The sequence below is a fragment of the Eleutherodactylus coqui genome, chromosome 13 (assembly GCF_035609145.1).
Source record: "Eleutherodactylus coqui strain aEleCoq1 chromosome 13, aEleCoq1.hap1, whole genome shotgun sequence".
Lineage (NCBI taxonomy): Eukaryota > Metazoa > Chordata > Amphibia > Anura > Eleutherodactylidae > Eleutherodactylus > Eleutherodactylus coqui.
In genome coordinates, this window is record NC_089849.1 from 116,681,949 (window position 1) to 116,702,357 (window position 20,409).

The 20,409-nt window shown below is 42.8% G+C and overlaps 1 protein-coding gene across 1 annotated transcript; it reads right to left on the reverse strand.

Annotated features, from left to right (window-relative positions):
- Positions 1-1,199: 1,199 nt before the first annotated feature.
- On the reverse strand, positions 1,200-15,244 carry BTBD17 (BTB domain containing 17). The gene is made up of 3 exons (XM_066587893.1): positions 15,156-15,244; positions 5,683-5,959; positions 1,200-3,337 (listed from the first exon to the last, which is right to left on the reverse strand). Exons 1-3 carry the CDS (start codon positions 15,232-15,234, stop codon positions 2,257-2,259), a joined length of 1,437 nt encoding a protein of 478 aa, XP_066443990.1. The 5' UTR covers positions 15,235-15,244; the 3' UTR covers positions 1,200-2,256.
- Positions 15,245-20,409: the final 5,165 nt, after the last annotated feature.

The window sequence follows — 20,409 nt, forward strand, 5'->3', positions numbered from 1 at the left end:
TCTAGGTATGCAAGTATTTAAGTAGAGGGCTGGAAAACATTGGCTATGGGAGGGAGGTGCCAAACCTCATAATATGGTGGGATGTACTTCCATTGGTATGGTCTAACAAATAGGCCTTACAATACAATTTCATATCCTCCAGAATTCAATTTGTGACTAATATTTTTATCCCAAATACAAAGAAAATTTTCCAGGTGGCTCTCTAAACTATCCCATATTACCAGGAGTATTAAAGCGACCCTCCAGTCCTGGACAAACAAAGATGGCCAAACTCTTTCTGTGACTACCTGATGTACACTGTGTATTAGTATACATTATAGATGAGCAAGTATACTCGCTAAGGCAAACTACTCGAACGAGTAGTGCCTTATTCGAGTACCTGCCTGCTCGTTTCTAAAGATTCGGGGGGCGGCGCCGCTGACAGGTGAGTTGCGACGGTGAGCAGAGGGGAGCAGGGGGGAAAGAGGGAGAGGGAGATCTCCCCTCCGTTCCTCCCCGCTCTGCCCCTGCCGGCAGCCAAATCTTTAGAGACGAGCGGGCAGGTACTCGAATAAGGCACTACTTGCTCGAGTAGTTTGCCCTAGCGAGTATGCTCGCTCATCTCTAGTATGCATTGGTAACCAAAGACCCAACTTGCTGCTCTGACCGGCCAGCACTGCTCATGTGGGCAACACTGGTCAATCAAAGCAGCTGTAGTGTCTTTGACTGATGTACAGCGGGCACCAGGTAGTCGGAGAAGCTGGTATAGCCAACTTTGTTTGTGTAGACCTGCAGGGTCACTTTGATATTAACGCTTAAACCACCCTATACCATCAGGGGCTTTTCGGATTAGCCCCTATCTCATGGCAGGCCAAAAGTGGTATTAATATAAAGCCCTAAACCACCCTACACCACCATATAAAAGGAGATGTCCAGTACAGTCTACCTACTCAAACCTCAAGGCAGTCAGTCCTCAATGAAGCAATACATGGCACCCATTATACTTAGCAGGTCAGCCATGTAATACACAGGTGGACTGGATTTTCCAGTACAATTGAAAAAAAAGGATTTTCTAACCAGAGAACCCCTTAATAATTTATGACTTCACCATATGAGACCATGAATGCTATTAATATTGATCTTTAAGCCCCACCAGACCATCAGGGATATTATTTATTGAACTCCATTAGCACATTATGGTAAAGAATTTCACACCATCATAAACCAATGTGTTTTATTATAAACCACAAAAACAACCATGATCAGGATCTATATTATCCAAGAATGAGCATCCTTGCAGATCTAGCACTTTTATTGTCTTCTCTGGCAGGAGGAGAAATAAGGTTTCCAATAGGTAAATACTTTGTATTCTTTGTACTGATTTTTTTTTGTTCACTGTCTTTTTATATAAATTCAATTGAAATAAAATAATCTCAGTGACCTCACTAGACTGTACCTTTTTGAAAACTTGAGCTGGCTTTCTGTGGTATCCCGAGGCAGCATACTTCATCTTATATCTCATATTTCACAGTAGCCCTTGCTGGTTCAGTGTCTACATATAGGACATTCTGCAACGGTGAATGGTGGCCTATGTAGCTTACAGATATATACCGTTAAAAACAATGGTCTACAAGGGGTCTCCAACCTGTGGCTTTCCAGCTGTTGCAGAACTATAACTTCCATGCTGTCCTTGCACGCTGAGAGCTGTAGTTTTGCAACAGTCAAAAATGCACGTTTCCAAGGCAGTATTTTATCATGTTGTCTTTCTTAAAGGCTATGTGCACTTTTAAGCATCACTTTAAATGTCAGATTGGTGAAGAAGATCTTTGAGCCAAGACGTGTACATAGGGTGAGTGCCATGTCCCTTTGGCGTATATTGGCTTCATTAAGAGATTTTCATAACTTTGTACAAAGGTGACTGCTACTAGCTACCATTGAAATCAATTGAACTATAAGGCTCATCACCTTCACCTATGCAGAAACCTCAGGGTGAGTCCAATGGTGTATGCCATTCTATCAGTCTGTGGCAGTCCGGCTTTGACGAAGAACATGTCAATGTCAGAAGATGTTTTAAAGTTCACATAACCTTCCAGATTTTTGGTCTGGCCTGGGAACTACCGAATCTGATGTTTAGATTAGAGGTAGCAGATCTTAACCAACCACACTGGAGAGATATCCAGCTGTGCCAAAACTTTTGTTGAAAGGAGGATCCACAGTAATATCTGGGTTCTGCATTGAGCATCATGGCGGAAGATTAACTACTCTTGAAAGTTCATATCACTTGGCCTTGATTATAGAATGGTAGATAGGCTTGATGATAATATGGAGATGAAGAGAGTTGTCTATCAGATACTCTGAGGTCCGTTTCTGCAAATCGGCTTGTGCTAGGAAATCGGACACTTCATCTGTGCTCTGGTGGATACTGTAGACATGCTTCACAAACACCTTGCCTTGCTGTCTTCTTACTCCAATCAGTACAGTCTTCTGAAAAGTGACTCCTGCAAAATCTAGGCCACTCATGGCTGAAGTCACCACTAACCGTGGTCTTCCCTCTTCTAGACGATTTGATTGAGAAGCACTAGACACGGATTCTGAATAGACAGGGCGGAGACTGACAGGAAGCCAACGTGGAGAGAAAAGTGCATTCCATGTAATCTTCTTACTAGAGTCATAATTGCTTGGTCCTAGTTGAGTTTGAAAGCTGAGACTTCGATCATCCCTGGCAGGGTTATTAATGATCCATTGGGACCCCCAGGATGAGGATAGATAATTCCGAGGAATGAACATGCTGCAGTTGACATCAAAATACTTAGCAAAATGTAGCGGGGAAGCAGAGTGAAACTGGAAGGCTTGGAACAGTAAATCCTGGACAAAATGTTGGTAGGTAGTCAATAACATTGACTGCTTTTGGATTTGAAAAAGTTGACTTGGGGGAATCATGGGATACCTGATAGACCTCAAGATCTTCTCAATAATGGACACATTTGGGTTGTTCCGATTTACCCACTCTTCAACGGAAGCGAACAATTCTAACTCGCTCTGCAACACCAAGTCAGATCTTTGTAGAAGGGAAACCATGAGGTCATCGCTCACAGTCACCCACTCATTGCTATTCATCACAGTGGAAAGGTTCCAGGCCAAAAACTTCAGGCAGCTTTCTTGCAATATTTCATCACCGATCCCTAAAGCATAATGGTACCAGCTCACTACATGGCCTTGAGTTGACTCACTGGCTAGATGGGTCTTCATATAATCAGTGACCCCTTTCTGTAGTGCTGATACATGGTACTTGCTGGCCAAACGATGCAGTGGTACAGCTTGATTTAACTGGACTGAGATCTCTCCACAATAGAAATACCTACAAGAGAGACATGTATTCTGAGTTAACTTTATGAGAGCTTAACTGTTGACCGGCCTCTGTCAAGTGGGTTAGCGGAGAGCGGGGTAATAAGATAATAGGATAATAAGAGACAAAAATTATACAGCCACTCCTAATAAATGCAGGGAATCTGTACTTTTTGTGTAAGAACTTCAGCTCATGAGTGTATATGCTAGAAATTCAGAGTCAGAGTCACAGGCCGAAATGGGACTAAAGTTGTTTAAAAGTTTCATGTTTTTAGAGCTTTTTTTAAGTAGAAAATGTAATAAAATCGCACCCGCTTAATGCAGCTGAATGATGTTGCTATTTAAATGATCGCAAATGCAGTGGAAGAAAACAGGAACAGTTTGTAAGCTGTTGGTCGTGTGTGTTCTATACATGCATCTCTTATTACCCCGTTTTTGGTTTACCTGTGGGTAATAAGAGATTTTTTTCATCTGTCATTGTTTCTTCTTTGTTAAGTGCTTAGAAAAACATGCAGACGGCCGGGTCGGATTCCGACTGAGATTCTCGTAGCTGGATGCGACCCTGTGCCCCTGCAGTGACCTCCGGCTTACCTGTCCGGTGTCTTCACTCTACTCTGCGGATGTGCCGGCTGGCGCACATGCACAGAGCTGGAGAGTCAACCATGACGCAGCCGTGCGAGTCTCGCACTGAGAAAGGACATGCTGCGATTTTTTTATCGTGTGAGTATTCCGTGATCAAAATCACGGCTGTCTGCATTGGTTTGCGTAAACCAATGCAATCCTATGGTAGCGTTGACGGCGGGAATTCCGCGCAGAATCTCGCTGCGGAATTTCCGCCCGTGTGCATTCAGGCGTAATTTCAGCCTGGATGCTTATTTAGAGATGTTTGTAGATGAATGGCATTCGCTGAAGCTGCTCACTTGGTAAACAAGTGATAAGGGTCCTCTACATGTTGGAGGAGGACAGAAGCAAGAGCTATGAAAGGAAGATGAAGCTAGCTGGAATATCTGCGAGTGTGTGGAGGCTGTGCTGAAGGCCTAGCATGGCATGAATTACTCGTTCTCGTGAAGGAGAAGAACTTGAAGACTTGGTGGGGCGACAAAGTACCCGGACGTGAGTGGTTGCATCAAATTAGACTGCTATTAAGATTGATGTTCCAACTCCAAAGTTCCCAGAAAAATGGTCTTCCAACGTTAATTTATAACTTTCTTTATTCAATTTTCAAGTTTTTGTAACTTTTCTTCTAATAAACATAAGAACACCAAACTTGGTGCAGTCGTCCTGTCAGTAGTGTCTTGTTTTCCTCACATCTCAGTGTATGATGTTGTATAGGGAGGGGCTCCCATGTTTCTTATTACTTCATGTGGGAAATAAGAGACACTACTTGGGGTAATAAGAGAATCTTTGCCCTGCATTATTAAATGGAATATGCTATTAATGTAGAGCCCTTCTGTAACGTACTTACTGATGCCAGTATGGGATCTGTTCATGTACTGACTGATGCCAGTATGGGATCTGTTCATGTATTGACTGATGCCAGTATGGGATCTGTTCATGTACTGACTGATGCCAGTATGGGATCTGTTCATGTACTGACTGATGCCAATATGGGATCTGTTCATGTACTGACTGATGCCAATATGGGATCTGTTCATGTACTGACTGATGCCAGTATGGGATCTGTTCATGTACTGACTGATGCCAGTATGGGATCTGTTCATCCTGCCGTTAAGCCACAAAAATGGGATTGTCTCCTATTACCCCTCTCTCCTCTAACAGTAGGATCCTGGAAACCATCAACAGGCATGGTGATTGCTGTGGATAGATCCTATTATTGCTTTATTTCTCATCATAATATGGCTAGTTTAACTACACAGGGCAGCCTGTCTCATTAGCTCCATAAACATTCAATTAGTCTTTCTAACATATTACTATTGTCCAACACTTGCATTGGGTATTAATGTGGAGGGAGAGGGGAGGGGGGTTGCCCGTATTTCTAGCAGCTTCCATTCTAGCGGTTGTGAATCGTCTTTTATATGGGCAGCCATTCAACTGAGTGACCACCATATAATATTATATGGCCCTGCAGTAGATGATACAACTCCTTTTAAGATGTTAATGAGCCAATCAGAACCACAATCCATTTAAACAACATTATAGAGAGAAAACCCTAAACTGAGTGACAAAATATCTGTCAACAGCAACTTGTTGATGGTTTCCATGCTCCGTACTCATTGTAGTATCAATTTTCCACCCAATATATAATAATAATAAACTTTATTTGTATAGCGCCAACATATTCCGCAGCGCTTAATCATATCACTGTATAATGTTTTATTGAAGTGCCTGGAAGTTTACCTTATGAATTTCTCAAACAGCGCAGCGCACTCTGGGGGCTCTTTTAGGGTCACCACACTTTGGTTCCCAAGGAGTCCTTCAAAGATGTCACTTTGGAGAATAAGCAGCAGCTGATGAGTGTGGATGATCTTCACCTCGTCCGAGTTGGTGGTGCGAATACGAAGCGTGATGTCACTGGCATTGCCGTTCTGTAGCAGCTCATGCAAGCGCTGGATGAGGATGGAGGAGTGATTAATGAGGGTGGTTGCGGCATCACCACCTGAATCCGACTTGTGAGCTGTAAGAGGAAGAGAATACAAAGAAACATGTCTATATGTTCTGCGCCTATGCGGGCATTGACTTTCTAGCGACCCTCTTTTCATATATCATCTAACCACAATGGAATGCCCCATCAGGAGCCTCGATAAACTAATTGCAGCTCTGATCTGCAGAATTTCCCCACACCACCCTGCAGGAAAAACAAAGCTCTAAGGGTGCATTCACATGAACGAATATCGGCTCGGTTTTCATGCCGTGCCGATATACGTTGTCCTCGTGTGCAGGGGGGGGGGGGAGGATGAAAGAGCCAGGAGCAGGAACTGAGCTCCCGCCCCCTCTCTGCCTCCTCTCCACCCCTCTGCACTATTTGCAATGAAAGGAGGCGGGGCTATGTTCAGAGAATTAGCCCCGCCCCGCCTCTCCCCATTGCAAATAGTGCAGAGGGGCGTAGAGGAGGCAGAGAGGGGGCGGGAGCTCAGTTCCTGCTCCTGGCTCTTCCAGCCTCCCCCACTGCAGAGAGAGACAACGTATATCGGCTGGGCGTGAAAACCCAGCCGATATACGTTCGTCTGAATCCAGCCTAATAGGGTTTTGTAGCCTCATCAATCAAGTGTGCCTAATTATTATTGGGTGCATAGGAGAGCAATGAAAAATGCTCAGGTGATGTTTACAAGCTCTTCTGTTTAATTGTTCCAATGCAGGAGGTTATCTAGTGTGGCATCCTCCTCAAAAAAGTCAACAATTCAAAGTCCACAGCAAGTGTGATACTTCTCTCTTAGTAAAACATTAGAACGGTTAATTATGCAAGCTCAGCGTCTGGGACCCTGTAAGTAAAAATGTCACTATCCTGCCTGTCTTTCGCACACATACTTTTTGCTATGTACACAGCACTACTGCATAAACTATAATTCAATACTTTATCAATATAATTTAATGCTTTCACACTACATCACCTCTTTTTGTAAATTGACTCCAAGTTTTGGCTTCAAAAATTGCCTCAAGAAACCTGAACTAGGGACAGCATCCTAAGGCCCCACTTAGACCGCAGTATTCTGGTCAATTGTTTGCATTAGTATTTATGCAAATAGGAAAGGAACAATGCCTCTACAGCACCACCTAGTGGAAGGCAGCATTCCTGCAAATCAATAGCAGACTTTTTAACCAGCTATATGTAACAACTAGCTGATATACCCGGCTTCGCCCGAGTTAATTTGGTACTGGTGGTTATCTGGTGTTCACACGGAAAATCTTATGAAGTCGTGGTTACTTTAGAGATACCGGTAAAACATATGTTCACCATTTTGCATAGTTCTCTGCATTACCCAGGAAACACCACGTGGAGGTAACCATGTGACGTTTACTTTATATAAAATGACATCAGGAAGTGACAGAATTAGATTCCATACGTAAAATTTGGACGCTAGTTCTTTTGCGCTAGAATTGAATAATCGAGTTGGGACCCATTAACTTTTCCTATTTATGACATAATCAATGCCAGTTCCAAATTTCATGTTTCTATGACACCAAGAAGTGAGAAAATTAGATTCCATACGTAAAAATTTGGACGCTAGTTCTTTTGCGCTAGAATTGAATAATCGAGTTGGGACCCATTAGCTTTTCCTATTTATGACATATTCAATGCTTATGGCAAATTTCATGTTTCTAGGACATTGGGAAGTGAGAGATTTAGATGATGTACGTAAAATGTTGACGCTAATTCTTTTGCGCTAGAATAAAATAATCAAGTTGGGACCCATTAACTTTTCCTATTTATGACATGATCAATGCCCGTGCCAAATTTCACGTTTCTATGACACCAGAAAGTGAGAAAATTACATTTCATACGTACAATTTGGACGCTAATTCTTTTGCGCATAGAATTGAAAAATCGAGTTGGGACCCATTAGCTTTTCCTATTTATGACATAATCAATGCTCATGCCAAATTTCACGTTTCTATGACACCGGAAAGTGAGAAAATTACATTCCGTACGTAAAATTTGGACGCTAATTCTTTTGCGCATAGAATTGAATAATCGAGTTGGGACCCATTAGCTTTTCCTATTTATGACATAATCAATGCTCGTGCCAAATTTCCCGTTTCTATGACACCGGAAAGTGAAAAAATTACATTCCGCACGTAAAATTTTGACGCCAATTCTTTTGCGCTAGAATTGAATAATCGAGTTGGGACCCATTAGCTTTTCCTCTTTATGACATAATCAATGCTCCTGCCAAATTTCACGTTTCTATGACACCGGAAAGTGAGAAAATTACATTTCGTACGTAAAATTTGGACGCTAATTCTTTTGCGCATAGAATTGAATAATCGAGTTGGGACCCATTAGCTTTTCCTATTTATGGCATAATCAATGCCCGTGCCAAATTTTAAGTTTCTATGACATTGGGAAGTGAGAGATTTATATTATGTACGTTAAATTTTGACACTAATTTTTTGCGCTAGAATTGAATAATCGAGTTGGTACCCAATTACTTTTCCTATTTTGGAGATAATCTATGCTGCTGCCAAAATTCATGTTTCTACGACATCGGGAAGTTGGAGAACTTTTGGTGAGTCAGTCAGTCAGTCAGTCAGTCAGTCAGTCAGTCAGTGAGGGCTTTTGTCTTTATATATATATACTAGCTGATATACCCGGCTTCGCCCGAGTTAATTTGGTACTGGTGTTTATCTGGTGTTCACACGGAAAATCTTATGAAGTCGTGGTTACTTTAGAGATACTGAGGAAAAACATATGTTCACCCAGGAAACACCACGTGGAGGCAACCATGCGACGTTTCCTTTATATAAAATGACATCAGGAAGTGGGAGATTTAGATTATGTACGTAAAATTTGGACGCTAATTCTTTTGCGCAAAGAATTGAATAATCGAGTTGGGACCCATTAGCTTTTCCTATTTATGACATAATGCTCGTGCCAAATTTCACATTTCTATGACACCGGAAAGTGAGAAAATTACATTCCGCACGTAAAATTTGGACGCTAATTCTTTTGCGCATAGAATTGAATAATGGAGTTGGGACCCATTAGCTTTTCCTATTTATGACATAATCAATGCTCCTGCCAAAGTTCACGTTTCTATGACACCGGAAAGTGAGAAAATTATATTCCGCACGTAAAATTTCGATGCCAATTCTTTTGCGCATAGAATTGAATAATCGAGTTGGGACCCATTACTTTTTCATATTTATGACACAATCAATGCTCGTGCCAAATTTCATGTTTCTATGATATTGGGAAGTGAGAGATTAAGATTATGTACGTAAAATTTGGACGCTAATTCTTTTGCGCATAGAATTGAATAATGGAGTTGGGACCCATTAGCATTTCCTATTTATGACATAATCAATGCTCGTGCCAAATTTCCCGTTTCTATGACACCGGAAAGTGAAAAAATTACATTCCGCACGTAAAATTTCGACGCCAATTCTTTTGCGCTAGAATTGAATAATCGAGTTGGGACCCATTAGCTTTTCCTCTTTATGACATAATCAATGCTCCTGCCAAATTTCACGTTTCTATGACACCCGAAAGTGAGAAAATTAGATTCCGTACATAAAATTTTGATGCCAATTCTTTTGCGCTTCGAATTGAATAATCGAGTTGGGACCCATTAGCTTTTCCTATTTATGACATAATCAATGCTCATGCCAAATCTCCCGTTTCTATGACACCGGAAAGTGAAAAAATTACATTCCGCACGTAAAATTTGGACACTAATTCTTTTGCGCATAGAATTGAATAATGGAGTTGGGACCCATTAGCGTTTCCTATTTATGACATAATCAATGCTCGTGCCAAATTTCACGTTTCTATGACACCGGAAAGTGAGATAATTAGATTCCGTACGTAAAATTTGGACGCTAATTCTTTTGCGCATAGAATTGAATAATCATGTTGGGACCCATTAACTTTTCCCATTTATGACATAATCAATGCTCGGGCCAAATTTTAAGTTTCTATGACATTGGAAAGTGACAGATTTAGATTACGTACGTAAAATTTTGATGCCAATTCTTTTGCGCTAGAATTGAATAATCGAGTTGGGACTCAATTACTTTTCCTATTTTGGAGATAATCTATGCGTGTGCCAAATTTCATGTTTCTACGACATCGGGAAGTTGGAGAACTTTTGGCAAGTCAGTCAGTCAGTCAGTCAGTCAGTCAGTCAGTGAGTCAGTGAGGGCTTTCGTCTTTATATATATAGATGAATGGGAATACCAGTCAAAGCCAGAGTCTTCTCCAGAAGGAAAAGATAACCAAGCAAAAGTCTGTTTGGGGGTTTTTGGCCCTCATTAGCAGTAGGTTGCTGGCTGTATGGGTTCATCTTCTCATTTGCATAAATGGTCTTATACGTCTCCTCATACTTACTTGCTGGTCCTCTTCTGACCCACATCAGTATTTGGAAGCCAAAACCAGGAGTGGAACCTACAAAGTATAATGGAAAGATTTGCACATCTTCTGCATTTTGGCCCCACTCCTGGTTTGGCTTACAAGTACTGACCTATGGTCTAAATGGGGTTAAAGGGGGCATTCATAGGGGGCGGTTGAGATGCGTTAAAAGCTACATAAAAAATAACAAATGTGGCAAAACGCACCTTTTTTAAATGTGGTTTTTACTGCACCCAAACCGCCCCGTGTGAACGCACCCTTAGGGCTTATTCACACGTCCATATATCAGCTGGGTTTTCACGTCCGGCCGATATACAGTGTCCCTTTCTGCAGAGAGAGGAGGCAGGCCAGGCCGGTAGCAGTGCACTGAGCTCCCGCCCCCTCTCCGCCCCTCGCCACTGTTTGCAATGGGAGGGCGTGACGGGCCAGAGCTAAGTTCTGCCCCATCCCACCCCCTCCCATTGCAAATAGTCGCGAGGGGCGGAGAAGGGGCGGGAGCTCACTGCACTGCTACCGGCTTGCCTCCTCCCCCTGCAGAAAGGGACACCGTATATCGGCCGGGCGTGAAAACCTGGCTGATATACGGACGTGAATAAGCCCTTAATTTGAGACTGCGCCTTAAAAAAAAATGTGGCTGAGTCAGGCGGGCGTTCCTTCCCAATTAATCATCTCATTAAGGAATTATTCAGACTAGCATGTCTGATTTTGGTCCGTGCAAAAAAGCCTGATGTTCTTCAGTGTGTACATTGCTGCTGCATCGTTCAGCGTGTATGTTGCTGCTGCATCGTTCAGCGTGTATGTTGCTGCTGCATCGTTCAGCGTGTACGTTGCTGCTGCATCCTTCGGCGTGTACGTTGCTGCTGCATCGTTCGGCGTGTACGTTGCTGCTGCATCGTTCGGCGTGTACGTTGCTGCTGCATCGTTCGGCGTGTACGTTGCTGCTGCATCGTTCGGCGTGTACGTTGCTGCTGCATCGTTCGGCGTGTACGTTGCTGCTGCATCGTTCGGCGTGTATGTTGCTGCTGCATCGTTCGGCGTGTATGTTGCTGCTGCATCGTTCGGCGTGTATGTTGCTGCTGCATCGTTCGGCGTGTATGTTGCTGCTGCATCGTTCGGCGTGTATGTTGCTGCTGCATCGTTCGGCGTGTATGTTGCTGCTGCATCGTTCGGCGTGTATGTTGCTGCTGCATCGTTCGGCGTGTATGTTGCTGCTGCATCGTTCGGCGTGTATGTTGCTGCTGCATCGTTCGGCGTGTATGTTGCTGCTGCATCGTTCGGCGTGTATGTTGCTGCTGCATCTTATGCATGTTGCTGCTCTTTACTGTCACAGGTCTGACTTATACCTAGCATTGTTAAACAGTGATCATTGAAAAACGGAGCGTATACGGCTGTCCTCCGCGTGCGCTCTGTTTTCTTATGCGGGCCCTTTGACGTCCTTAGGTGACTGTCGTTCCAGAGACCGGACTGGCGTAGAACATTCTGCAATGTATTTTTTTTACAGGTGGTGTAAAAGAAAAACCCCAAACATGCCCAATAATCCCATTGGCTGTAATGGATCCGTTGCGGAATACGGCCTCCTACGGAATATTCAGCACCAAATCCGCCCTGCTAACGTGCGGACTTTGATGTGGAATTAAAAACGGCAACAATTCCACATTAAAATCTGCATTTAGATGGCGCATTCCGTTGTGAAATTCTGGGACGGCATATTCTGCAACGCTGTTGCAGTATGTTCTGTCGCATGTGAAAGGCCCCAAAGGGCGGCTGCACACGAGCGAGCTGCCCGCATGCGACAGTCACGTGGTAAGTATGCAGTGATATTGCGCACTTGCTGCAGACCGCCGATCACCATGCACTATCTTGCCGAATATGTGAGTGTAATACATGCCAAGATAAAACATGCTGTGGTCTTTAATGTGCCCGTACATTGCACAATATGTGTGATTGGTACAGCATATCCGGCGGGCAAAAGCTACCCGCAGAATACGCTATAGCAATACGTTCGTGGGAAAGAGCCCTAAAGAGCATAATGGTCTTCCTATTCAATGGCACGGAAAAAACTAAGTATTTGCCAGCTGCATATGCCCAAAAATGGGAACTCAGCACCCTTTTCTACTTTCTCCTAAGAAGGAAGCGGTTGCGCCATCACCGCATGTTCCCAGGACTTCTCATATTAAGCTTCATTTCGATGGCTGAACAATATTCCAGGCGGCACAATCTCCTCTTCAGCTCTGGCTGAAACTTATTTACATCTTGCAAGCGACAGCACAAAAGAGGTTCCCTTTAGATTCAATGAGTGCCCCTCAGTGGTGGCGGAACGGCCCTCCCTCTTGTTCCGCTCCCTCACAATTTGGCTTTAAGAGTCAACTGGGCGACATACAAAGGCTTATTTAGGATCTATTCAGAGGAGGCAACACAAATAACCTCTGTAGCAGCCTATCGGGCGGCCCAAGATGCCATTGAGATTGGCAGAGAGATGGCACAATGTACTGGTAATAGGATTACCCCCCACCTTAACCCCTTTCTTGCCATAGAGAGTTTTAAAAAAGTTTTCTAATAAAACAGGCGTGATCTGGGAGTATATTCAGACATTGCGGTTGTGCTACAGTGAGGCTCATTGAAACCATGAAAATGTAGCAATTTGTGACAACATACCTGCGCTGCCTGAATTAACCCCGAAATGGCTCTCAAAGGCCGTTTCCACGCGGCTGAGAAAATCCCATGAGATTTGTTCGATTGTTTTTAATGAATGAGGTCATACACACAAGCGACGGTTTTCCGCGGCCCATCGCGTTCTCTCGCACTGCATCTGCCATCAGGGCGGGCAGCAGCATCGCACCATGTGCTAGGTGCGCACGGTGCGATGCCAGGTTTCGCTATTGAAAACAATTGCACAAAAAACTCTGCGATCGCCACTTCCCCAAGGCGGTTTTGAGATAAAAACGTCTGACATCTGCAGGGAAATCTCATGTTGGCGAGGGGGATATTGGGCCTTGACTCATAGCCTAATATTGCACTGGCCGGTGTGAAGTTAGCCTTAGGCTAGTTTTACACGACGATTGGGATTTTGCCATGAAATAAAAATCGCGTCTTCGTTACCCCAATTTTTTGGCATCGGCAATGCTTTTTTTTTCAGCATAGTCTCGTATCACGCTGCCGCCTACGATAATTTTAATTTTTTTTGCGAATGTCAATAGGACTTACTAATGTTAAAATCACATTGCAATGCAACTTTGCTGCATCGTGATGCGATAAAACGGAGGCTCCATAGGGAAACATGGGGGATTCAAAAAATCACGCATCGCAGAAAGATGGAGCACGCCGCGATTTTCTGTTCTCTCAACATCGCAGCAGTGAAAACATCGCAGATGGGAAGGAAACCATTTTCTTGCCCGTATGAAACCACCCTAAGGATGGTGTCACATTTGCGTTGGATCCCCCAGTTGGAGGTCCCGTCGCAGATCTGTCAAAAAAATACAGAAAGGAAAGCGTTGCATGCAGAGCCTTTTCATCTGGCAAAAAGTCGGGTAGCTAAACAGAAACCGAACGGACGCCATTATAGTCAGTGGGGCCCTTCATAAGACAGAGCTGGAAAATGGAAACCCCACCGCAGATGTGAGACCACCTTAAATCCCAGCTGGGACTCCAAAACACACAAAAAAAATCTGAAACTGTCGAAAAGAAAAACTGTCTAAGTTGAACACTGCAGCCAATCACAGCTCGGCTTCCATTCTTCACAGTGCTCTTGAATATGAAAGCTGCTCTACGATTGGTCGCTATGGGCAACATACAGTTTTTCTTATCAACAGTTTCCATAAATCCATTCCTCAATGTTTACAAAAAAATGATTTCCACAAAAAGACAACATTCCCAAAAATGAGCGCGTCCATTAATGAAAAAGCAAAAGCAAAACCAAACGGATATTGTTAAAGGGACATTAATCGAAAACTAAATGAAAACCACATTTTTATACCATTTCCAACACAAGCGTCAAAAGGAAAAAAAAGGGAAATTTGGCTGCACTCACACATGTGAGCGTGATATCGGTCCGAGAAACTCAGACCGATATCGCGCTCGCAACATTACGGTTCTGGATGCGAGCACGATATGCATCACATGCGTAAAAAAAAAAAAAAAAAAAAAAAAAAAATCGCAAGTGCGTCCAATAGTTTTCAATAGTAAAAATCCCATCACGCTGACATCGCACAGACAAGCGCAATGCGATTTTTTTCAATTTCACAGCAGAGATGCGAGCGAAAAATTGCTCATGTGAATAAACACATTGAAATGAATAGTTTATTATCAGGCGCAGATTGTGTTCGTATCAGAAGGAGCCGCCGCCTGCGGGAATACATCCTAGTATTTTAAGGGAAAAACCATCAGTGCAGCCAAAAGTGGGTCCAGGAGGAAGGAGACGTGGGAGCTCTTCCTTTATGTTCCCATTCATTCTACCATATGTGTGGATGGCCTAAAAAAAACTGCTGCAAAAACTGCGCACTTTTCCAAAAAAGCTGAAAAATATATAAAAATGGGCATTAAACATAATATAAGTTACATTTATTCCTTAGTGGGTTTTATTTCTACTTTATTTTTTGCCCGGAGACAAAAATATTCCAACATGGTGAAACTTTAAAAAGTTTAGAAATAAAGCTATGCGACTGTCAGTCCTGCGGATAGGACATTGCATGATCATAGAACACGGCTCCTCCGGTCCAGGGGATCTGGACATAAGCAGGTCGATTGTTAAGGATAGCTGAGACTTGTAGTTCCCCAAGCCATACAATGTGGGAGAGTACAATCTTACCTGCTTCTGCTGTAATGAAGAGCAAGGATACCAAGGCAAGCCAGCGCCCTCCTAGAACAAGGCGACGGCCCCTCTCCATCCTGCCACCTCTTCTCTGCTCATTTTCTGGCAAAGGACTGGACACTCACTATTTATATTGGGCGGTGGTCCTCTCAAGTTGTCACTTGCCAGTCATTGGTGCATCTGCCCCTGTTGTCATGGCAACCAGTGTTTGTGTTTAGGATGCCATGAAAGTTCTATTCTCACATCCTCTAAAGTGATACAATGAATGTAACAGACTCCCCCTCTCTTCCCAGAGGGAAGATTAATACTAATTTGCATTAAAGAGACAGGAGGATGATAATCCATTTAAAGGCATACTAACCTGAATCCTTCACACATGTTCAGTATGTCAATGTTCTCAGCACTGGAGATAAGCAAGGATCCTATGGGAGGGCAAGGATTGTTTATGGACTTCTGGTACTACATTCCGGAATGGCTGATAACAGAGAATCATATATGGTATCCAGTTGCACAGTAAATTACATATATTACGTTTAGTGGCCCTTTAAATACGACTGAATTGGTTGCTGTTACATGAACATTCGCAGGCACGAGCGAGGCCGGACGGATTTGTGTGCGAAAAATTTGAGTGCGCAATCTGCAGAAAATAGGACACATTGATTTTAACGGATTCATTCACATGCATGTATTTGGCGTGCATAATTCTGTAGCGCAAAAAACAAAACGCAGTGCGCTTTATTTTACAGCACATTACTGCAGTAAAAAAACGTATCCTGATCTGACTAAACTGACTGACCATTTCAATGGGTGAGAATATCGATGCGTGTAACTTGGTGCTCACAATTGCGCACGACTTGCACGGGCAAAAAGTGCAGTTACAACTGCTGTTGTGCACACAAATATGCAACACCCAATGCGCAAAAATGCGGTGCAAGTACACAGGCCTATGGGTGGCTTCACACGGACATATTTGCACGCATGATGCGCAGTGAACAGAACCTGTTGATTTCAATGGGTTTATTCCCATGCGCATATGTTGCACGTGCATTTCGGCATCGCAAAAAAAATAGCACATGTTCGATCTTTCAGCGTATTTGCACACCAAAGGTCCCCATAAAAATCAATGGGGGGGGGGGTACAAATGCAAAGGAAATACGTAAGGAGATCCATGAAACACCGCGCAATTCCGCTAGAAGAACACATCTAGAACTTATTAGCCGATTCAATGGGTGCGTTTGTTTGCTGCACACAAATGAACGTGTCCTGTGGGCAGAAAAGGGACAGTAGAATATTCCAATATGTGCGCAAAAAAGTCTCGCTCATAGCGCAAGAATATTGCGCTAAGGCGTGCGTAATTGTGCTTACGCCCGCATGAAGCCGCTCTAAAGGCTGTTTTTGCCCCACTTTGCAGCCGTAGCTTTCGGAACCATTGATTTCAATGGTTTTGTTTTCCCTATCGCGATTCTCACATGTTAATGCTGCGTGCGAGAAACAGGACAGGACCTATCCGACTCACGCGTAGTTTTATCACAGTATCAGTGCAGTTTTAGGCCTCTTTCCCACGAAAGATATAACACGGTTGGCCGCGCAATAAAATCACAACCATCTGAACCAAATATCGCATGAACGAAGAATAGCGAAGACCAAGTCGCAGCAATTATTCACATTTTTTTCGTCTTTGGCATGGCTGGCTGCAGGATAACTGCGTCGCAATCCCGAAATCCCTTGGTCGGCAGAACTACCACCGTGTTTCCACGAAAGTAAGACCTACCCTAATAATAAGCCCACACACTGATTGAAATGTCTAATTAGTCTAATGAGATCTTGTGGAATTACTTAATGTTTCTCGTATCCCCTAGCGTACTGTGACACCCCCATCACTCTATTGACTTCTATGGGGACCTTTCGTGTGCAAATACGCAGAAATATAGAGCGTGTTCTACCTTTTTTTGCGCAACCGAAATGCGTGCTCCAAAATACGGAAATATGAGTGAGTTGACATCAATGAGTTGTATTTTCTGTGTATTGCGCGCCATGTACCAAGCCTGGGTGCGATTATTACCTCGGCACCTACTTAAGCTCCCAGCCTGATCATCCCAAAATATCTGTATAATAAATGACGCCGAGCCGCAGCCATGACCATGGAGGTGTATTATATAGTTCTGTAGTGATGGTGGGGTTAGCATGAGGCACAGCTGCACAGAGGGGATCGCAGCAGATGGAACGTGCACCCCAGGGGGCAGTCTGCATCAGCGTCTCCCGGGACTGAGCTCTCCTCGCACAGACAGAGCCAGCAGCATGCTCAGGGGTGGCACCATGTCCCATGTCTCTAGCCAGGGGGAATGTCATAGAACAACAGATATCTGCAGTGCCATTAAATTTGCTCTCCAGCAGGGCATGAAGATTTAATCAATTTCCCCTACATGAGCAGAACTTGTTCTAATGCAAAGAGAAAAATCACTTGAGGACGATCTATCATATCTATCTAATATGTATCTATGTATCTATCTATCTCATATCTATCTATTTATCTATCTTATCTAATATCTCTCTATTTATTTATCTATCTATCTCATATCTATCTATCTATGTATCTATCTATCTCATATCTATCTATGTATCTATGTATCTATCTATCTATCTCATATCTATCTATGTATCTATCTATCTCATATCTATCTATCTATCTATCTATCTATCTATCTATCTATCTATCTATCTATCTATCTATCTATCTCATATCTATCTATGTATCTATCTATCTCATATCTATCTATCTATGTATCTATGTATCTATCTATCTATCTCATATCTATCTATCTATGTATCTATGTATCTATCTATCTATCTATCTATCTATGTATCTATGTATCTATCTTATCTAATATCTCTCTATTTATCTCTCTATCTATCTATCTATCTATCTCATATCTATCTATCTCATATCTATCTATCTCATATCTATCTATCTATCTCATATCTATCTATGTATCTATCTATCTCACATCTATCTATGTATCTATCTCATATCTATCTATGTATCTATCTATCTATCTCATATCTATCTATGTATCTATCTATCTCATATCTATCTATTTATCTATCTTATCTAATATCTCTCTATTTATTTCTCTATCTCATATCTATCTATTAAATAACTGATTAGCATAGTCCAACACAATTCAGTCTATGGAGATGATGTGAGGTGGGGGTACTCACAATTGCGCGCACTTTTGAAACTTAGCTGTTCAGATAGCTCCTGCCAATCCGTGAGTCACCACTGCTGTCCTTTATCCCATTGAAATCTCGGAGCCTGCTGTCAGTGCACACAATTGGGCAACTGAAGTCTCCTCCGGCACCAGCTGAATCTGTTTCTCAAGCCCAGACTGTATCTGTTGGCAAACACTGCTTCAATGAAGCTGTTTCAATTACCTAAGTCTTCCTCTCTCTCGGGTACACAAGTCCAGCTGCAGGTCAGCTCTGTTGCAGCTGTCATTGACTGAGTCTCTCTATTTCCTGCACTTTCTGAAACTGCTGAGACACACCAGAGCCCAGGAACAGGACCTCTCTTTTATACTTAACCCGTAACCAATCATTGTCCAGGTTAGGTCCTGTCATCCATAGCAACAAAAATCAGAGTAAAGAAAGTCATGTGACCTCTCTCTAAAGGTCCTAGCAGGAACATAAATTAAGTGCAGCAATAATATTCATATATACACTACCGTTCAAAAGTTTGGGGTCACATTGAAATGTCCTTATTTTTGAAGGAAAAGCACTGTACTTTTCAATGAAGATAACTTTAACCCCTTCCCGCAACAGGACGTACCGGTACGTCCTGGGGATAGCGCGGGATCACATAAGATCCCGTGCTATCCCGCAGCGGGAGCCAGCTGTCACTCACAGCCGGCGTCCCGCTGCAACAGTGGGGGGGCATCAGAGATGCGCCGCCCCGCTGTTAACCCCTTCCCTGCCGCGATCTAAGTAGATTGCGGCAGGGAAAGAGTTCACAGAGGGATCGCGATCCTTCTGTGTCTCCGGCCGGCTTTCGCGATGTCATCGCGAGAGCCCGGCCTGTCGCCATGGCAACAGGACGCCAGACACTGGCGTCCTGTATTGCCTGTGCCTATAATCGCTGTATAGGCATTAAGGCATGGGAGAGCAGTAGCTCTGCCATGCCTTATCACAGCAATCATAGGCATACTGCTGCAAGTCCCTCAGAGGGACTCAAATAGTGTAAAAAAAAGAAAAGAAAAATGTAAAAAAAGAAAAATGTAAAAAAAAACCTTTTTTTATGCTTTTTCTAATATTAGCATAAAAAAAGGGGGAAAAAATGAAAACCCCACATATTTGGTATTGACACGTCCGTAATGACGTGTACAAAAAGTTGAACACACTTTTCATTTTGTACGACAAAAAGCGTAAAAAAAAAAGAGGCAAAATGCTAATTTTTAGCATTTTGCCTCCCAAAAAGTGCAATAAAAGTGATCAAAAAAGCCGTACATTCACCAAAATGGTACCAATAAAAACTACAGCTCGCTTCGCAAATAAGCCCTCATAGAGCTCCGTACATAAAAAAAAAAAAGTTACAGGACTTTGAATGCAGGTATAGAGAAAAAAAAAAGATTTCCAAAAAAAGGGGGTTTTATTGCAAAAAAGTGTAAAAACCTAAAAAAATATAACAATTTTGGTATCGTTGTAACCGTACCGACCCGCAGAAAAAATTTTGTGTGTCATTTATGCTGCATGATTAACGCTGTAAAAAAAAGAAAAAGAAATCTATGGCAGAATTGATGCGGTTTATCTCCATGTTATCATAAAAAAATTTTTTTTAAATTTTACGATATTGTTTACGTACCCAAAAGTGGCACCGATAAAAACTACAGCTCGCCACGCAAAAAACAAGCCCTTATACGGCCGCGTCCACGGAAAAATAAAAAAGTTATGGCTTTTGAAAAAGGAGATGGAAAAATACGAAAAAATCACTTGGTCCTCAACGCCAAAATAGGCCATGTCATTAAGGGGTTAAACTAGTCCTAACTTTAAACAAATGCACTCTATACATTGCTAATGTGGTAAATGACTATTCTAGCTGCAAATGTCTGGTTTTTTGTGCAATATCTACAAAGGTGAATAGAGGCCCATTTCCAGCAACTATCACTCCAGTGTTCTAATGGTACAATGTGTTTGCTCATTGGCTCAGAAGGCTAATTGATGATTAGAAAACCCTTGTGCAATCATGTTCACACATCTG

Bases quoted from the DNA above. Each gene is read 5' to 3' on its own strand.
- BTBD17 (XM_066587893.1), bottom strand. From the start codon at position 15,234: ATGGAGAGGGGCCGTCGCCTTGTTCTAGGAGGGCGCTGGCTTGCCTTG. The intron at 5,960-15,155 runs GTAAGATTGTAC...TTCCTCTTACAG, and splicing joins CTTCATTACAGCAGAAGCAG to CTCACAAGTCGGATTCAGGT. The intron at 3,338-5,682 runs GTAAACTTCCAG...TCTCTCTTGTAG, and splicing joins CTGTTTGAGAAATTCATAAG to GTATTTCTATTGTGGAGAGA.